Source organism: Chiloscyllium punctatum, chromosome 1 (genome assembly GCF_047496795.1).
Source record: "Chiloscyllium punctatum isolate Juve2018m chromosome 1, sChiPun1.3, whole genome shotgun sequence".
NCBI lineage: Eukaryota > Metazoa > Chordata > Chondrichthyes > Orectolobiformes > Hemiscylliidae > Chiloscyllium > Chiloscyllium punctatum.
In genome coordinates, this window is record NC_092739.1 from 36,833,564 (window position 1) to 36,851,526 (window position 17,963).

General features: G+C 39.0%; 1 protein-coding gene across 2 annotated transcripts in view; it reads left to right on the top strand.

Annotated features, from left to right (window-relative positions):
- Window positions 1-17,963, top strand: part of fras1 (Fraser extracellular matrix complex subunit 1) — a 465,328-nt gene that overhangs the window by 407,298 nt on the left and 40,067 nt on the right. For both annotated transcript variants that reach the window (XM_072591717.1, XM_072591723.1), the window contains 5 exons: window positions 1,896-2,052; window positions 4,836-5,036; window positions 6,987-7,174; window positions 9,201-9,476; window positions 17,263-17,495. In XM_072591717.1, coding sequence (XP_072447818.1) covers window positions 1,896-2,052; window positions 4,836-5,036; window positions 6,987-7,174; window positions 9,201-9,476; window positions 17,263-17,495 — 1,055 coding nt within the window. The remainder of the gene's footprint in view (window positions 1-1,895; window positions 2,053-4,835; window positions 5,037-6,986; window positions 7,175-9,200; window positions 9,477-17,262; window positions 17,496-17,963) is intronic.

A 17,963-nucleotide genomic window follows, 5' to 3' on the forward strand; every position in this document is an offset into this window, starting at 1 on the left:
TCTAGGAATTCCCTGGCTGTTCTCTGTTTGGCTTGCCCTATAATGGTAGTGTTGTCCCAGTCGAATTCATGTTGCTTGTCGTCTGTGTGTGTGGCTACGAAGGATAGCTGGTCGTGTCATTTCGTGGCTAGTTGGTGTTCATGTATACAGGTTGTTAACTGTCTTCCTGTTTGTCCTATGTAGTGTTTTCTGCAGTCCTTGCATGGGATTTTGTACACTACATTAGTTTTGCTCATGTTGGGTATCGGGTCCTTCGTTCTGGTGAGTTGTTGTCTGAGCGTGGCTGTTGGTTTGTGTGTTGTTATGAGTCCTAGTGGTCGCAGTAGTCTGGCTGTCAGTTCAGAAATGCTCCTGATGTATGGTAGTGTGGCTAGTCCTTTGGGTTGCGGCATGTCCTCGTTCCGTTGTCTCTCCCTTAGGCATCTGTTGATGAAATTGCGAGGGTATCCGTTTTTGGCGAATACCTTGTATAGCTGTTCCTCTTCCTCTTTTTGCAGTTCTGGTGTGCTGCAGTGTGTTGTGGCCCTTTTGAATAGTGTCCTGATGCAACTTCGTTTGTGTGTGTTGGGGTGGTTGCTTTCATAGTTTAGGACTTGGTCTGTGTGTGTTGCTTTCCTGTAAACCTTTGTGGTGAATTCTCCGTTCGGTGTTCTCTGTACCATCACGTCTAGGAATGGGAGTTGGTTGTCCTTTTCTTCCTCTCTAGTGAATCTGATTCCTGTGAGTGTGGCGTTGATGATCTGGTGTGTGTTCTCTATTTCTGTGTTTTTAATTATTACAAAGGTGTTATCCACATATCTGACCCAGAGTTTGGGTTGAATTTGCGGTAAGACTGTTTGTTCTAACTTTTGCATTACTGCTTCTGCTATGAGTCCAGAGCTTGGTGAGCCCATGGGTGTTCCGTTGATTTGTTCGTATATTTGGTTGTTGAATGTGAAGTGTGTTGTGAGGCACAAGTCCAGTAGTTTAAGTATGCTGTCTTTGTTGATAGGTTCAACGTCCTGTTGTCTGTTATGTCTGTCCAGCAGGTTGGCTATTGTTTCTTTGGCTAGGATTTTGTCGATGGAGGTGAACAGTGCCGTTACATCGAATGAGACCATAGTTTCTTCCTTGTCTATGTGTATATTTCTGATGATGTCAACAGAGAACAGCCAGGGAATTCCTAGAGGCATGGCACTCATCCACAGACTCTATCAACAAACACATCGACCTGGACCCAATATACCAGCCACTACAGCGGACAGCTCGAACTGACAACCGGAAGCGGCAGAGACAGGCCAGTATAAATGCTGGAGGAAACAGCACAGAAGCGCTTCACAGGAGGCTCCCAAGCACTGAGGATGTCACCTAGATAGGGGGCGAAATGTTTGCAAGACAAATTCCCAGCTCGGCCAACAGAACCACAACACCTATTAATATTGACACTGTCTTCTGTGTGTTAGCCAATCCTCACTCTTAGTCACAATACTGTGAGCTCCAACCCTGTGCAAAACTCTTTCTGTGGCATCTTATTGAATACTTTCTGTTAAAGTTGTGCCTTTTCAGATCAAGCCAGCCGGTCACCACAAAACATGCTGCCACATTAATGACAGTGGGCACAGACAAAGCAGGTCGATTTTGCTTTTATTACTCCCAGTATCCCTGAAAACCCCATGGTAGGTGTTAGGTAGAAATGTGTACTCTTGATCAGTGGTTGGAACCTCAAGCTCCATTTATGGGAATGACCGCTGTTTCCTAACACAGATAATACTTATTCTGAAAGCAGTAAATTGTGAAGAGCATCAACACTTTTTTTCTTCTTTGTTAAACTCCAAACTGAACAGTACACTGGAAGTAACATACTCAGTTTGAAGAGCAAGCACTTGTTCTCTAATGTGCACATTTCAAATAAACAGGTGAAGAATTGCACAATATTGATAAATGATGATACGATCTTTGAACCTGAGGAAAGGTTCCAGCTCCATCTGGGCAACCCCTTAGGCAATCACTGGAGTGGAGCCAAGGTTGGAAAAAATGATGTTGCTACTGTAACGATATCAAATGATGAAGATGGTAAGCTGCTTTCTGTTTTATCATATTAAATAGTTGTAGATTTGCCTTATTATAATCACTAGTAATTTTTAGATTATTATTCTTAGAACATGGCTGTTCTACAAATTGATATAAAGACTAAGATTGAAATGTATTGGGATCAATTTTCGGTGCATTTGTTTGGTGTTAACAGTCTCAACATGTGTTGGTACCCTTACTGTACCTTTAGTACAGGTAGTGTCCAGATTCATTTTGTAAAGGAAATAACACTGTGTGTCCAAAATGCCCACCACTTTCATGTTTGGAATTTGATCTAGTATCGCGAATCTACATTTATGCTACAAGTGTAGCTAGTGTTAACGATGTAGTGCTGAGGTCACTTGATGGAGAGTTAACAGACCAAAGCAGTTAACATGTGGAATTTGGTGACTAAGTGAATCCTAAATGCATGAAGGAAGAGGTGCTGTTCTAAACGTTCAACTACAGGATATAAAGAGGAATGTAGTCATTAGAGTGCACAGTGCAGTTAAAGTGATTTTAAAAAAAACCCATTTTCTCTGGCCAGGAATGTGTCCAAAAGGCTTTATTGCCTTATTAGTACCAGGACTAGGAACATCTCAAGTTGAAGGGGTACATGAAATGAGAGGAAGAAGTGTCCTTCCAGCATGGTCCATGTGGGACAACAACATTGACAGGACTAAGAGAAAGCTTCTGTTAAGGAAGTATACACAGCCACAGGCTGTATTAACAAGCTGAATCAGATCGCTGGATTACAATCAGAGTGACCAAATTGAACAAATAAGGTCAGAGAGTTAAATCTGTGGCTCAATGATTAATGCTAGGAAGGTATGTTTCAATTCATGGGCCAAAGGCATCAGAACTTAGGAAAGAGGAGCTAACTTAGAGCAACCTTCACACGAAGGGAAGCACAGTGGCTCAGTGGTTAGCACAGCTGCCTCTTGGCACCAGGACCCTGGGTTTGATTCCATCGTCTGGCAACTGTCTGTGTGGGGTTTGCACATTCGCCCTGTGTCTACGTGGGTTAGATGGATTGGCAATGTTAAATTGCCCATTGTGCCTAGGGGATGTGCAGGCTCACTGGGTTAACCATGAGAAATGCAAGGTTTCAGGGCATGAGGGTGGGTCTGGGTGAGATGCTATTCGTAGGGTCCGTGTGGACTCGATGGGCCAAAGTGGCCTGCTTCCACATTGTAGGGATAGTATGATTCTATGCCGAACAGTGCCAGGGTGAGTTTTCTGGCAAATCTGACAAAGCAAACATAAGGCTGTAGAGAAGGTTTTAAACTAAACAGTTGTAGGTTGGGGAAAGGGAAGATTCAAAGGTTAATGAGAAAGGACAAAACAATAGCAAATGATAGTGCTGCAAGAAATGACCCGAGTGTGACAGGAAGGGATAGAGCATTAAGAAACATGAAAGCATCAACAAATAGGGTTCTAGCAAATAAGGAAAGATGATTAAAGGACAGAATGAAAGAATTTATATCAAAATGCATGCAACACTCTTAGAAGGATAAAAGAATTAATAACACAAATAGAAATATGGGTCTGAATAAGAGGTCTCTCCTTTAAGGTGGAAGCAGGAAGAATTTCTTTTCTTTAATATTTATAATTCTGTACACAATGATCATTGGATATATTCAAGGTGATGTTGGAAGGTTTTGATCTATGAGAGAGTTGAGGATTATGCGGGCAGACAGGAGAATGGAGTTCAGACTCTGATCCAGATCAACAGTGATTTTATTTTAGAGAGGAGTTGGCTAAAGGGGTGGAAAGGCTTACTCCTCCTTCTGTTTTTTATAGTCTTGTTATTTCTCAGTAAAACTTACTCTGAGATGCTGTGACAAACTGGAACAGATTTCAGACAGGCAGAGGCAAGGGCAAGTTCAGATCTTGTTCAAAAGGCATCAAATAGAGGCATGAGTTACATACTTGTCTACACTCTCTCCAATGCATGTTTTGTAATGTGCTGGCAAGAATTAAATGAAATGCTTCAAAAGTGTAAGCTGACAGGTGCATTGTCAAGGCTTTACATGATCACTGCAATCTTGTATTTTGGCCTTGTTGTGCCCAATACTGTTTCCTTAGTGATGTTGCTCCATTTTGTGGTGTAAATAAGATAATTTTAAAAAATATATAATTTTAAAATTCTGTCATGGCCAAGCAGAATTTATTGCTCATCTCTAGATGACCTTGCGAAGGTGGTGGTGAGCTGTTTCTTGAACCACTGCAGTCCATTTGCTGTGTGGGTTGATCTCCACAATGCCATTATGGAGGGAATTCCAGGATTTTGACCCAGCAATATTGGGAACAATTTATTTCCAAGTCAGGATGTTGAATGGTTTAGAGTGGTTTGGAGCTTCCCATGTATCTGCTGAACATGTCCTTTTAGATAGTAGTGGTTGTAGAGTTAAAAAGTGCTGACTTAAAAAGCTTCAATGAACCTTAAGATGATACACTGCTTCTCTTGTAAGTTCAATATGTGCAAAGTGTTGTAATTTTGATAGATCATTTATAATTTGTTCAGAATTCAATAGAATAATCAGTGTGTGAAATGCTAACTGTCACAAACATTGAATCAGTAAGAGATTATCCAGAAAAGAAATGAATCAGAGGTAAGCAGTTCCTCAATACTGCAAGTAGAAAGAAAATTATCTCTTGAGATGAAGTACGATAAGTTCCTGTCCAAATCAGAGATGTTGACATTTGTTTTAATTTGTATTGTATCATTTATTTACTTGAATGCTATTCTAATTCAGCCTTTATTTTGATATTTTCTTTTCAAGCCCCAACAATTGAATTTGAGGAAGCAACATACCAAGTGCATGAGCCCCCAGGCCCTGATGGTATTGCGATACTGAATGTCAAAGTGATCAGGAAGGGAGACCAGAACAGGACTTCAAAAGTTCGCTGCAGCACCCGGGATGGATCAGCTCAGTCAGGCATAGACTATAACCCCAAGAGCAGGGTCCTTAAGTTTAGCCCAAGTGAGTAATGTCACAACATTTTAAAGATTTTAAGTTTGGATTTAAAAGGATTTGAAACCATAATATGTTTTCTGTGTTAGGCCAACTGAGTAAACTTGTTATTTGATTGAACTTTATCAATCAATTTGCTGGCTTCTTTTTTTAAATGGAGTGCCTGTAACATCTCCAGTCTGAAGCCTGACCTCTGCAGCTGTGTGATAACACTCAATCACTGGAGATATCGGTGATCTCTAAGTTGAGACAGATTGTTCAGGTTCCTGTACACTACACTGCCCCATGAGCATTGTGGAATAAATCAAAGGCATTAAACATAAGCTACCAAATGCAGGATACTTTTAGGAAGTAGCAGAAAAAAATCTACATTAACTAATTTCGAAAATGGCATAATAAAATGCAATCTCACGTTATTGGGGTGAGTCCATTCTTTCTTTTGGAAGGTTTCCATCATTGGCATTTCAGAAATTCATTATCTTAAATATATGGACCTTCAGACCTTTGGACCTTTGGGGCTAGTAAGGGACTGAACAAAAATTGCAGTTCTGCTGACCATCAGTAAGAGCAGGCACTGTCTGCAGCAATGTGATTGAAGGAGTTGAGAGCACGGGAAAATCTATAGTAGATCATGCTGATTGGTTGGCTTCCTCCAGAGACTGAATCAATGATTGGAAGAGCAGCAATGGCAACAGAAGGGAACCAGTGACATGAGAGAGCCAGAGCAGTTATTTCTGCTGCAGAATTTTGGCTGCAGAAACATCAACCTCCTGAGGGGGCTGAGAGGCAGAATAACAAAATGATAAAAAGAGGGACTTTTCACTAATAACAAGGCCAGGAAGTCTTCACTTGACCTCTCAACAGGCTGGATCCTTTGTTCCTTTAAAGTAAATCTGCATCCTCGCCAGACAAATGACTGATAGATTTAGAGCCAAACTGCATTCATCTGAAGGTACTTTTCCAATTTCCAGCCGTTAGAATTGGCCGAGGAGTATTTGCATTTCACCACAGATGACTAAAAATGCTAAAGTCTCCATTCCCTCATTTTGCAGTGAATTTACTGCTTTGTGATGTAAGGTATACACAATACTTTGACTCACAGAAATTTCAAACCTTTTTGCCTTTGGCTGCTATCGTCCCCATATTAGTTTTGAAGTTGTGCAGAAATTAATCTGTAATAAAGCTGTGGTTTTCAATGAGATTTAAATATTTGGCTTATTACCTGCTTATTATCCATAACCTATACCCATATTGTGAAAGTATTCAGAATTACAACTGCACCATGATCTATAACTTTTGAATTGCAGCTGCTTTTTTTCTTAAACCTAATGCACATTTTAAATATTACAGGCTCAATTGAGGTTGATGGAAGGAAAATCATACTAGGTCTATGATGGGCAGCTAACCTGCTTCACCCTTTCTATCCTGACACGCAGAGGGTGGCAGAGGGCTGGAATGCGTTGCCAGTGGAAGTGGTAGGGGCGGGAATGATAGTATCATTTAAGATGTATCTATAAAGATCCATGAATGGGCAGAGAGTAAAGGGATACAGATCCTTAGAAAGTAGGTGGCAAATTTAGACAGAGGATCTGGATCAGTGCAGGCTTGGAGGGCTGCACTGCCCTTTCCTGGCCTGTAAGTTTCTTTGTTCGTACAAAAGTTGGAAACTACCCCTGTGTGTTATGTACAAGGATCAATCACAAATACAGAAATAGTGACCTTGTAATGTTACACCAGGAAATAATGCTATGATGCTGAGGAAGTCTTCATCAGGGAGGATGTTGCTCAACCTTTGCTCCTATGTACTTCAGCTTTGAGGTCCAATTTTTTTTTTTTGTTTTGAAAATACTGCATTGCCACTGTGAGGCGAGATTTAGTGTACCATTACTGACTCTGTAATCAGTAGGTGCAGTGAACTCATTAGCCACTCATTACCAATATTGATTTCTTTCTCCATAGGCATTGACCACATTCTATTTAAAGTAGAAATCCTGTCCAATGATGATAGAGAATGGCATGAATCATTTTCTCTGGTGCTGGGCCCAGACGATCCAGTTGAGGCGATTCTTGGTGACATCACCATGGCCACAGTGACCATTCTTGACCAGGAGGCAGCAGGAAGTCTAATTTTGCCAGCACCACCTATTGTAAGTGGGCATATTAATCGCCAGTTGATGTATTTGTACTGAATCCCCTGGATTTATTCCAGTTTATATGTGAAGCCTCCATTTATAATTATTGCTGGAATACCACCATCTGTACTGATGTGTTGTTACTGTATATTTGCTGATACTGTATGTGTTGATGTGATAAACAGTTAAGAAAGTATTTTCTGATCAGGTTTGCTTGATTTTTGGATGTGAAATTGTATAGCTTGGTCAGTGAAATGGGCAGAAATGATTTGCTTTGAAGATGTATCACCTTTACATCATTCACCAATTTCCAGCCTCTGAAATCTGAAAAATCAGGCAATTCCACCTAAAACAGATGGCAGTTTAGATATATTCTAATCAACCTGTTCAGAAACATCATTTCACTTTCTGGAACAAGTCGGACTTGAATTCAGGCCTCCTGTCTCAGCGGTGTGGGCAGTACCACTGTGCCACAAAGCCCTCAGAGAACAGTTTAAGTAAAATATTAAAATATGCAACACATGAACCCCCCATGATTCATAGTTATAACCCATGATATGAAATCACTGGATTGGCAACTACTGGAAGAAGAGAGAAGTTCATATATAAAGACTTTATGCCAGGCGTTCTGCTGCAACTTCACTTTTGACACCAGTGCCAATGCTGTCATCAATACTTTTCAATCAAATGGAAATATCCCCATTTACATTTTTTTTGGAGAAAGAAAGAGGTTCAGTACTGTGAACCAGTCAAATGTATCTGTGTTCTTCTCCTCCTCCTCAGTCTGTACATATTTTGTGTATTTGTAGAAGTCTCTGTGCTTAGTTTCAGCAGCCATTCACTGCAGATGAAAGCTGCTGTTGCCAATGGAGGCAGTGATCGTGGACTCAATGGCACAGGAAGTATTAGTGGATGCCAGGGTTGACCTATGTGGATGGTGCCATGAAGTGGTTCACAGAATTTGTTCTCCAGTTATCCACCTCATTCTGTACAGATTCCTGTGGGTGATGAGCTACTTATTCATTGATCTGATCCTGCACATTTGGTGTGCAGTTACTTTTATGCCTGTCTCTATTCACCTTTGGCAAAGACTGTCAATGGATTGAAATGTACTTCAGGACTATGAGGAATTTTTCCACTTTTTTAAATATTTCCCTTTAACTGTCACTTTCACAAATGTTACTTGCACAAACTGTTCTGCTTTCGGAGACATTCAGGTCAGCACCCAGAGCTGAATTGTGTAAACTGCACAGTTTGGGTAAGCATTATTTCTGTTTAAGCTATTCATAAATAAATTGCACCCATAAGGTCAACTTTCTTGAGTACCCATTCAGGAACTAAATTAACTAGAATTATTGTTCCTGCAAATTATCTTCTGTCTCTGTGCCAAGACAGTGCAGTTGGAGTGGTTGAAGATCAGACTTTGAAGCTGGTTTTAGGTCTGCTGGATTCTTGCCACTTTTGAAAACCTAACCTGAAGTGTGGGCAGGCATCTTTTGTGAGTGTTCCTTTGGAAGTCACGGAAAGGAATTTTTATGTGATCTACTGAAATTCCTACTAACATGCCAGGGCCTGGTCCTGCTCAATGTACGGTGCCCAAACCTTTTGTGAAAGGTTCTGTATCTGGGTGCCATGTAATCACATCACTGTTCGACTTAATGTAGACTTCAACGTTATGCTACATGACCTTGAAGAGACTTCAAACTTATGCTGCAGGGGCACTTGTGATTCTTGTCTGTGGTGCTATGGATTTTCAGGGCCATTACATGCAGTTGAACTATAATTGCATAATGTTTTTTTCTTTTGTGTCAGGACAGGATCAAAAATAAATGTGGAAATGATTAAATTTACAAATGCTTGGAGAGAAAATCTGAGCACAAAAGTTGGAATGTGTTACGCCTGTATTTTTCAATGGCAGGATAAACACAAAACTACTAGGTTACATTTGAGTCACTCTAGTCTAAGTATTTTATGAAATGTGATTTATAAGGTGCTTCAATACATTTGGGTTGGATGTTTATTGTTGTCTGTATTGCTCTAGGTTGTGTCTCTGGTTGATTATGACCACGTTGAAGAAGTGACAAAGGAAGGAACCAAGAAGAACCCATCTCCTGGCTACCCACTGGTGTGTGTGACACCGTGTGACACACATTTTCCGAAGTACTCTGCTATGAAAGAACGCTGTGACGAGGCAGGAATTAATCAGTCTACAGTTCGTTTCAGCTGGGAAGTGGCCACGCCCACTGATACAAGCGGAGCCAGGTCTCCCTTTGAGACTGTAACAGATACTACTCCCTTCACTAGCATCAACCATATGGTAAGTGTTGAAAACAATACAACCAGCAGGGAATTTGCAACAGCTTAAAAGGTCAGATGAAAATTAAGATACCCGGTTATTTTATTAACCTTTTTGCAGCGCAAAATTGAAAATGAATGCAATAGGCATTATAGAAATGACTGTTGGCTCAATGCAAAGAGAGAGGAGCAGGAAGAATGTAGTAAAATCGCCAGTTTGATGGGATTGAGATTATCTGACAAGTGATAGGTTTATTCTAGCTGGTGGCCTTGTAGGATTAATATGAGTTGCTGTTTCTCCTGCCTTCAAGCTTAACGTACAATATTTATTTTATTTTAAAATCTCATTGCCTCTAGTGTTTTTTTTGTAAATTATATAATTCATTCTTTTGCTATTGGTATCAATGGTGAAACCGGCATTCATAACCCATCCCCAGTTGGCCTGAGAAATCTACAATGCGCCATCTTTTTAAAATCTTGCAATCATGTGGTGAAAGCATTCATACAACATGGCAGGGCGTTGTACACTTCAGTGAGGGACATATGCCTGTGTCAGCCTGGTGTGAAATAGGGAAGTTGTGGTATTCTAATGCACCTCTGCCATCTCATTCTAGACAGTATAGATTTCAGGTTTTCTTTAACCAATTCCCTTTGATCCTGAAAACACTACTTCATAGTCAACTCTCTAATTCCTCTTTTTTTGTTATCATACTTCATAAAGTAAATGTTTGAAAGTCATTGACAACCAGTTTTTACTATATGAGAAAAGATGATCATAAATAAATCAAATGGTATCATCACTGATTTTGTTTTTGGAAGTAGAGGGTTTGAATTGAAACTCGGTCAAGTTCTACACTTCTTTTGGAATATTACTGAAAAAACTTGAAAACATTGGCTCGTGTGAAAACTGAGTTGTGACCCTTCGAGTCACATGAAATTATAAAGTAACTGTACTAGTGTGCGCTACCCTCAATTCTTCCAACGGGTGGCACTGTAACCTTGAAAGACCAATAATTACAGCAATTTACATTTATACAACACCTTTTACATTGAAAAATACAGCTCCAGGTGCTTCCCAGAAGTATAAGTTAACCATAAATCAACAGTGTGACAGAAGAAAATATAGCAGGAAGATGAACAAAAGCTAGTCTGAAAAATGTGTTTTAATGAAGGTCTGAGAGGAAAAGGTTTGGAGAGAGGGAAAAATCTGAGAGAAAATAGTGTCACGATTGAATTTGTGTTTACAAAGCATCCTTGATGGCCTCTCACAATATCCCGAAATGTTTCATAGCTGATCAAGTATCTCTAAAGTGTAGGCATGATTGAGAAAGAAAAGGAACCAATAATAGTTCTTTGGGAATCTCCGAGTATATAGGAAAAGAATCAATTTTTGAAGACTCTGGCATTTATTTGGTAGGTAAGAGAAGTGTACAATGCCACTGAGCCAGATAATGACAGAAGAGGTGTGGGGAGTCCTGACAGGAGAGATTCAGATATGGAATTATAGGGAAGTGATAACATATTCAGTGATTACAGAGGAAAAAAATGTGGAGTATGGAAGTAAATTAAGGAAGAGACAATTTTTCTATTTGTGAACAACATTTATTGCCCCTTCCTAATTACCATTAAGAAGCTGGTGGTGAGGTGTTGTCTTACTACTGCAGTCTATGTAACATGGGTACATGCACATTGCTTTCGGAAGATTTCCAGGATTTTGACTGTGCGCAATTCCTGATGAAGGGCTTTTGCCCAAAACATCGATTTTCCTGCTCCTCGGATGCTGCCTGACCTGCTGTGCTTTTCCAGCACCACACTCTCGACTCTAATCTCCAACAACTGCAGTCCTCACTTTTGCACATTTAAGGAATGTCAATGCAGTTTCACCATGGGATGGAGAGGAACACACAGGTGATCCCATGCACCTGCTGCCCTTGCCCTTCTAAGTGGTTGAGTTTGCAAGTTTGAAAGGTGACATTGAAGGATTAACAATATTAGGGACACTTTCGAAATGCAAGTCATATATGTTACAATTAAAAATATGTGCAGGTTAATCCTTTTAAAATTTTTCTCAGTTGTGTGGACATAACTTTAAGCATAAAACACAAATTAGGCAATTTCTGTCATATCTGAAAAAATAAAAACTATTTTAGCATACAGTAACATGCAAAGGTGCTGTTTGCAACTTATTTTGCCAATGTCAGATATGATTGGTGTTGGCATTGTGTAAGAACTAAAGTCCATCTACTTTCCCTAATCACCACATAAAACATCAACCCATTATGCCTCCCTAAAAGCAGGAAAAAGAGTGAAATTACCAGGGTTTAAAACTGGGCTTCCCAGCATCCAGTTCACTGCTTAAATCAAAGGAGCTAACAGAATTTACCCATGCAGAAGTGAGATTATTTTTCCAACTCCAATCAAAGCACCCTGTAAAAGATTGTATTGCAAAACTGCCCACTGGAGCAATATCACATTACCTTCCCCAATGGCCAGTAGAATAGTTCCACAACCAGTGTACAGCCCGTCAGTTGGAGAGTTAATACCATTAATGCAATCAACTTTCATGAGCTGAATGGCCTTCTCTCATTCCTGACTTCTCTTATTCTTTATAAAGCAAACTGCTTCAGGAACTGAATATAACTTAAAAACATTTTCCAAAAAAGTGGCAAAAGCAATCACATTGTGAGAATTTTAATTGTATGCAGTGCATCATTCCCATTAATATTTTTTATCCATCTGTTTATGTTCTGTGTTTGACCAGGTTGAGCCAATGGGATGGATTTCCGATGACAACATGTTGAGTTTACTTTTGCAAAACAGATTTTGCTGTAAAATTTAAACCTTGATAACTTGAACCTATCATAACCACCCAATTTCCTGCACTCTGGAACATTCTTGTCAGTCTTAAGCTAAAACATTTGCCTCACAGGCAGTGATTGTTGAGAGTTTCTTTTGCAGTAAGTGAAGCTAATCAAGCATAAATCCACAAAGAAATCCAATGTTGCTTTTGTACATCAATCCTGTAAGTTTACTAAACTATTACTAAAATAGTTGATAGGAAGAATCATCAAGAATGCATTTAAATGCCTTTCAGAATTATTTAAGACATATCACCTCCAAGTAAATTTCCATATGTCACTTTTTGGAAAGAAGGTTTCTATCAGGTAAGCCAGATATCTAACTGAACACTGATAGGTAAACTGTGAACTCGACTGTTATAAAGCATTTGCCAATAAATTGTAAAGTCCCAAAATTAAGAACCTGTTGTGTTGAACAGGGCAAGGTATCAAATTCCATCCATGTCAATGGAAGAGTGTGTCATTGGTTCTCATCAGTCAAAATCAATTCAATTAGGAAATTATAGGGGTAGAATTTTTGCTTGCTTGCACCGCTAAAAATAACATTGTCTAGGTGCAATTGGTTAACCAAGTATGAAAGACCAGGGAATTTTAAAACTGGGATACACACAAAGCCAATTTAATATTTGCCATGATCTTTTGTGCTAATTCGGGATTCAATTTTCTTGGATCAGGCTGTGTATATTGAAATGGCAACGTTTGTCCTTTGCACTGGTTTGAGAAGATTCTTCAAATTGTCCTAATTATTATTAAGCATGCACGAAGTAGTCACTTTTTAAAAGTTATGAAAGATTTTTCCATAAAATATGTAATTTCATAAATTGACCAATGTACATCAATGAGACTATTAAAAGGTTCATTTTTTTCCCCTTCATCATTATCAGTTCAAATTCAGTTCTCATAGATGGAAGATTAGACATATTTTACTAGAAAAAAAATTGCATCAATTTACCACTCTTAAGTATATCAATATATACTTAGCTCTTTAATGGAAGAATTTTATGTTGATGATTAGGCAAGTTAAGTTTGAATTAAGACCTAACCAGCACAACTTCAAATATATTTTATGTATGGTTTGTGATCAAAACAAAATCTCCACTGCATTTTATCATGTTTGGTCAGTAGGTTACTTTGCTGAATACGTTTTAACAAAAGTAACAATGACCCCTGCTTAAACCAAATGTTAGAATCTGGATGTGAAAATGACTTCCTGTTTGCAGTTGTTGATGTGTTAACTGCATTTGAAATGTATGATTTTGGAAATGCAATTCTGTCACAAATGCTATTTTTCTATTGAAAAGGAATTTTTATTTGCATCCAGACAAACAGCTTCATCTTACAGAATATTTCACTATGATGAGAGACTATACTGACATAATGCTGAATACAGCACAGAGAAATATTCAACTTAGTACACTCTCTTCCACTGTTAGCACTGAGCCTTCTACCTGTGCACAACATTAACAAGATCAATTGAAACTGATACATTATGGTCCCAGGACATGATTCCCCTGTAGCCATAACTTTACTGTGAAGAAAACTGATAAATCTGTGCTGTTACTGTCAACATTGAGCATTGTGCTAAAACAGGAGTTTGGGAATATACAGCAATTCACAGCATCTCTATGTGTAAATACTAAATGTTTTATCTGTTAGGTAATAAGAAACAAATGCGCAGTAATAGCTGGTGTGGGACATTTCTTTAAAAGAAATCTCAGGTAGTTTGGAGTAAATTGAGATTTGCTATGTTTACCACGCTGCGTTACATTTGCATTTGGAGATGTTTAAAACAATTCTTGACAAATGTATTCACATTTTTATTTTTGTAGGCCTCAAAAATATACAGAAACCTTCATTGATGAATAGCTATCATTACTGACTGTTTGTTTGGAATATCTCCCAAATTGCTGAATACATATTAAATGAATTACTATCATAATTCCCAAATTCAGAAGGATTATCAATTTTACGCCGAAAACAGAAACTATCCACAATGACACATTGAAGGAGCTTATAAGTTTAGTATTAACAATATTTCATTTATATCCAAAAATGTGAATCAGAAACAGGCCTTTAAACTCTTCAGCCTGTTTTGTCCTTCAATAAAATGTTGATTTATTTGATTGCAACTTCAAATCCCTGATAACTTTTCATCCCCTTAGCTTAATCAGAACCTATTTATTTCTACCTTAGAGATATCCAAGTGCTAAGCTTCCACCATCTTATGAGGAAGAGATTTCCTAAAATGCTTAACTTCTGAGAGAAAATAAATCGCCTAATCCCTGTTTTGAATGGGTGACCCTTGATTTTTAACAGCAAACCCTACTTCTAGATTCTCCCATGAAAGGAAACATTCTCTCCACAAATAACATGTCAAGATCCCTTAAGATTTCATATGTTTTAATCAAATTGCCTCTTAATTTTCTAAAATCAAGCAGGTATAAGGTTTCCTCTTAAGGCAACTCACACATTCCAGGTATTAGTTTAGTCAACTTTCTCTGCACTGCCTTCAAAAAAGTAGTTGAGGAGCTTTATGTCAGGGAGTCTTACTCCATGGAAGTTGAGTTGGGATGTTACACTGATTTGATACCAGATCCAGCAAACAGAAAAGGGATTTTTACGTTGTTAGGTAACCGAGGTGAAAAGACAGTGCTCTAAAACTTTGCACAAAATTGTCACATTGACTCTCAATAATTTAAATCCCCTCTTAAGCTTTGTAAAACTGATAAACAGCCTATGTTGTGCTGAAGGAACATTTGGGACCAATCTTCATCATTTGAGACTGTTCTGAATTTGGGATGAAAATTGTTTTATATGTGTGTCACACATGGATGTGAGATTCGCTGATAAGGCCAGCATTTATTGTCTGTCTCTAATCACACTTGGGCTTAGCAGCTTGCTGGGTCATTTCATGTAAATAACAATACATGGGCAGTTAGGAATAAATTGCATTACTGTGGGTCTGAAGTCACATGTAGGCCAGACTTTTCAATAGGACATTAATGAACCAGATGGGTTTTTGACAATTGGCAATGGTAACCATTGACCCAGCATTTAATTTTAGACTTTTATTTAACTGAGGTTGCACTGTCTGTTGTGATGGGGGTTTGGATTACTCATCTAGTGACGTTGCTACAATGCCATCATCTCCCCAGGGATTGTGAAGAGCTTTCTTATCCTATAATCATCCAAAGAGCAGATTGACATTACCAACCAAGTCCAAATAAATGACAAGGAGAAAGTGAGGACTGCAGATGCTGGAGATCAGAGCTGAAAATGTGTTGCTGGAAAAGCGCAGCAGGTCAGGCAGTATCCAAGGAACAGGAGAATCAACGTTTCGGGCATAAGCCCTTCTTCATTCCTGAAGAAGGGCTTATGCCCGAAACATCGATTCTCCTGTTCCTCAAATAAATGACAAGCCAATGTATGAAGTGGCTTTTACCTAAGTTGGGAGAATATCTCTTATCTTCTCTCTTGATTTGGGCTGAACAGAATACAGAGGGGCTGCCAAAACAGAGGGAAGAATTATAAAAGGAAACAAAACACAGAAAGACATAGATTGTGTGGTTTAAATAAGTTATTTAACTTTAAACTGCAGTCACTGATTAAAGGAAATGATTGGTAATTTTACAATCTTCAAGTAAACCCAGAGATTAAAGGAATCTTTCCTTCAGAATAGTGAATAGGTAGAATAGTCTGTCATCAAAGATAATTAATGCAATGCTAATTAAAACTTAAAAATAGTTGAACGGATGTCTGATTATAAAAAGGATTGAAGTCTCTAAAGTACCGTGTAGGGATTGATGATCAAATACTCTTTGTGCAGCTTTAGCTTTAGGCCTTTTGGCACCATCAGTGCACTATCTATAGAATGTGCTAAAGCAGGCTGGGTGATACAGGCTGTGACATTTGACTGGCACCATGGAGTTTTAATCACTTCCTTGGAGTCGGAGGAAGGGTGGGGTGGGGAGAAAACATGCTAGAATTTGTTTCCTTGGATTTTGAGAGATGAAACAAATTCAGCAGACTTGTTCACATGATAATTTGTATTTATGTAGAACTTTTAAGTAATAAAGTATCTAAGTACTAAGATGCTTTTCATGAAATTGCAAGATGTGATATCAAACCCATAATGATGCGAATGTGAAAAGCTTTAGTAAAAGCAGGCGATCAGAGAACTTGAGAGGTTTGGGCAGAGAATGTCAAAGCTTAGGGCCTAGACAGTTAAAATCATAGTCATTAAAAGTGCAGAAGTTAAAATAGGGGTGGGAGCTAAGAAGCTCCAACAGCTCAGCATTGTGGAGCTGGAGGGTAATACAGAGACATGTAGGCATTTGGACATAACAATGACATTTTTAAAACCTTGGCATTACTTATCCAGGAGCCAGCATAGGTCAGTCAATGCAGGGGTGGTGTGTGTATTTAATTTGGTGTGAGTGAATTCAGAGTTTGCATAACCTCAGAATGTAAGGCATCATCCAGAAGTGCATTGGAATAGTCAAGTCTATAGATCACAAAGACATGATTGAAAGTTTTATTTGCAGATGAGCTGAGATGGTGCAGAGTCAGATGATGATAAGAAGAGGTTAAAGGCAATGTGGGTATATGATTTTGCTGCTCCTCGGATGCTGCCTGAACTGCTGTGCTCTTCCAGCACTACTAATCCAAAAAAAGTATATGATTGAAAGCTGACCAGCCTGTGAGGTTCCAGAACACTACCCAAGCAAAGTGTGGTTTGACAGGGCTTCCTGCAAAGAGTCAGTACAAGTCTCTCACCAGCTCTTCATTAGTGTGAGAGACCCCCGACTATCCCACAACAATCCAATCCCAGGTCTCCAAGCATATATAATAGAATTTTTCCCATTGTATTATAATGTACTTGATGTTGTTACTAAGTTTTTAAAATACTTATCCAGCAAACTAATGTTTCTTCCCATAATCTTGCACTAGGTTCTGGATAGTATCTATTTCAGCCGGCGATTCCATGTCCGGTGTGTTGCTAAGGCGGTTGACAAGGCTGGCCATGTTGGGACACCACTGCGGAGCAATATTGTCACCATAGGAACAGATAGTTCTATATGTCACACACCTGTAGTGGCAGGAACAGCAAGGGGATTCCAGGCCCAATCTTTCATTGCAACTTTGAGGTACTTAGATGTCAAGCACAAGGAGCATCCTAACAGGTATTGTACAGAGAGCTGATCATTATTTTGATTGCACAGCCTTCACAATGCATTGACAAAATTTAAATGCTGTGTGAAAATCCAAATATTGTGACAGGTATTCATAAACTGTTTTCCAGTATTACCAATATTTTCTGTTTCAGCTGAATCCTTCTGTGCTGCAGTAAATTTTAGTTTCAACATCTGATCATTTTCATTGCAACTCCACTGTGTAGTCACACAACATGTATACATCCCACTGTCTACTGTAATGCTTTGGTTTCCTAATCAAGAATGTATGAATTTCTATATCTGGTCTGTTTTAACAGCTAATCTCAGCTGTAAGACCAGTAGGGGTGATGCAGTGGGATTCAAGTGAGTCCTTGATCTCAGGAAGGTGAGGGTAGGACCCGTCTCAGCAGTGATCTTTTGTGGGATCATTGTCTAAGGGCAAGTGAAAAATGGCTACGTCTATGTTCCAGAGATCTA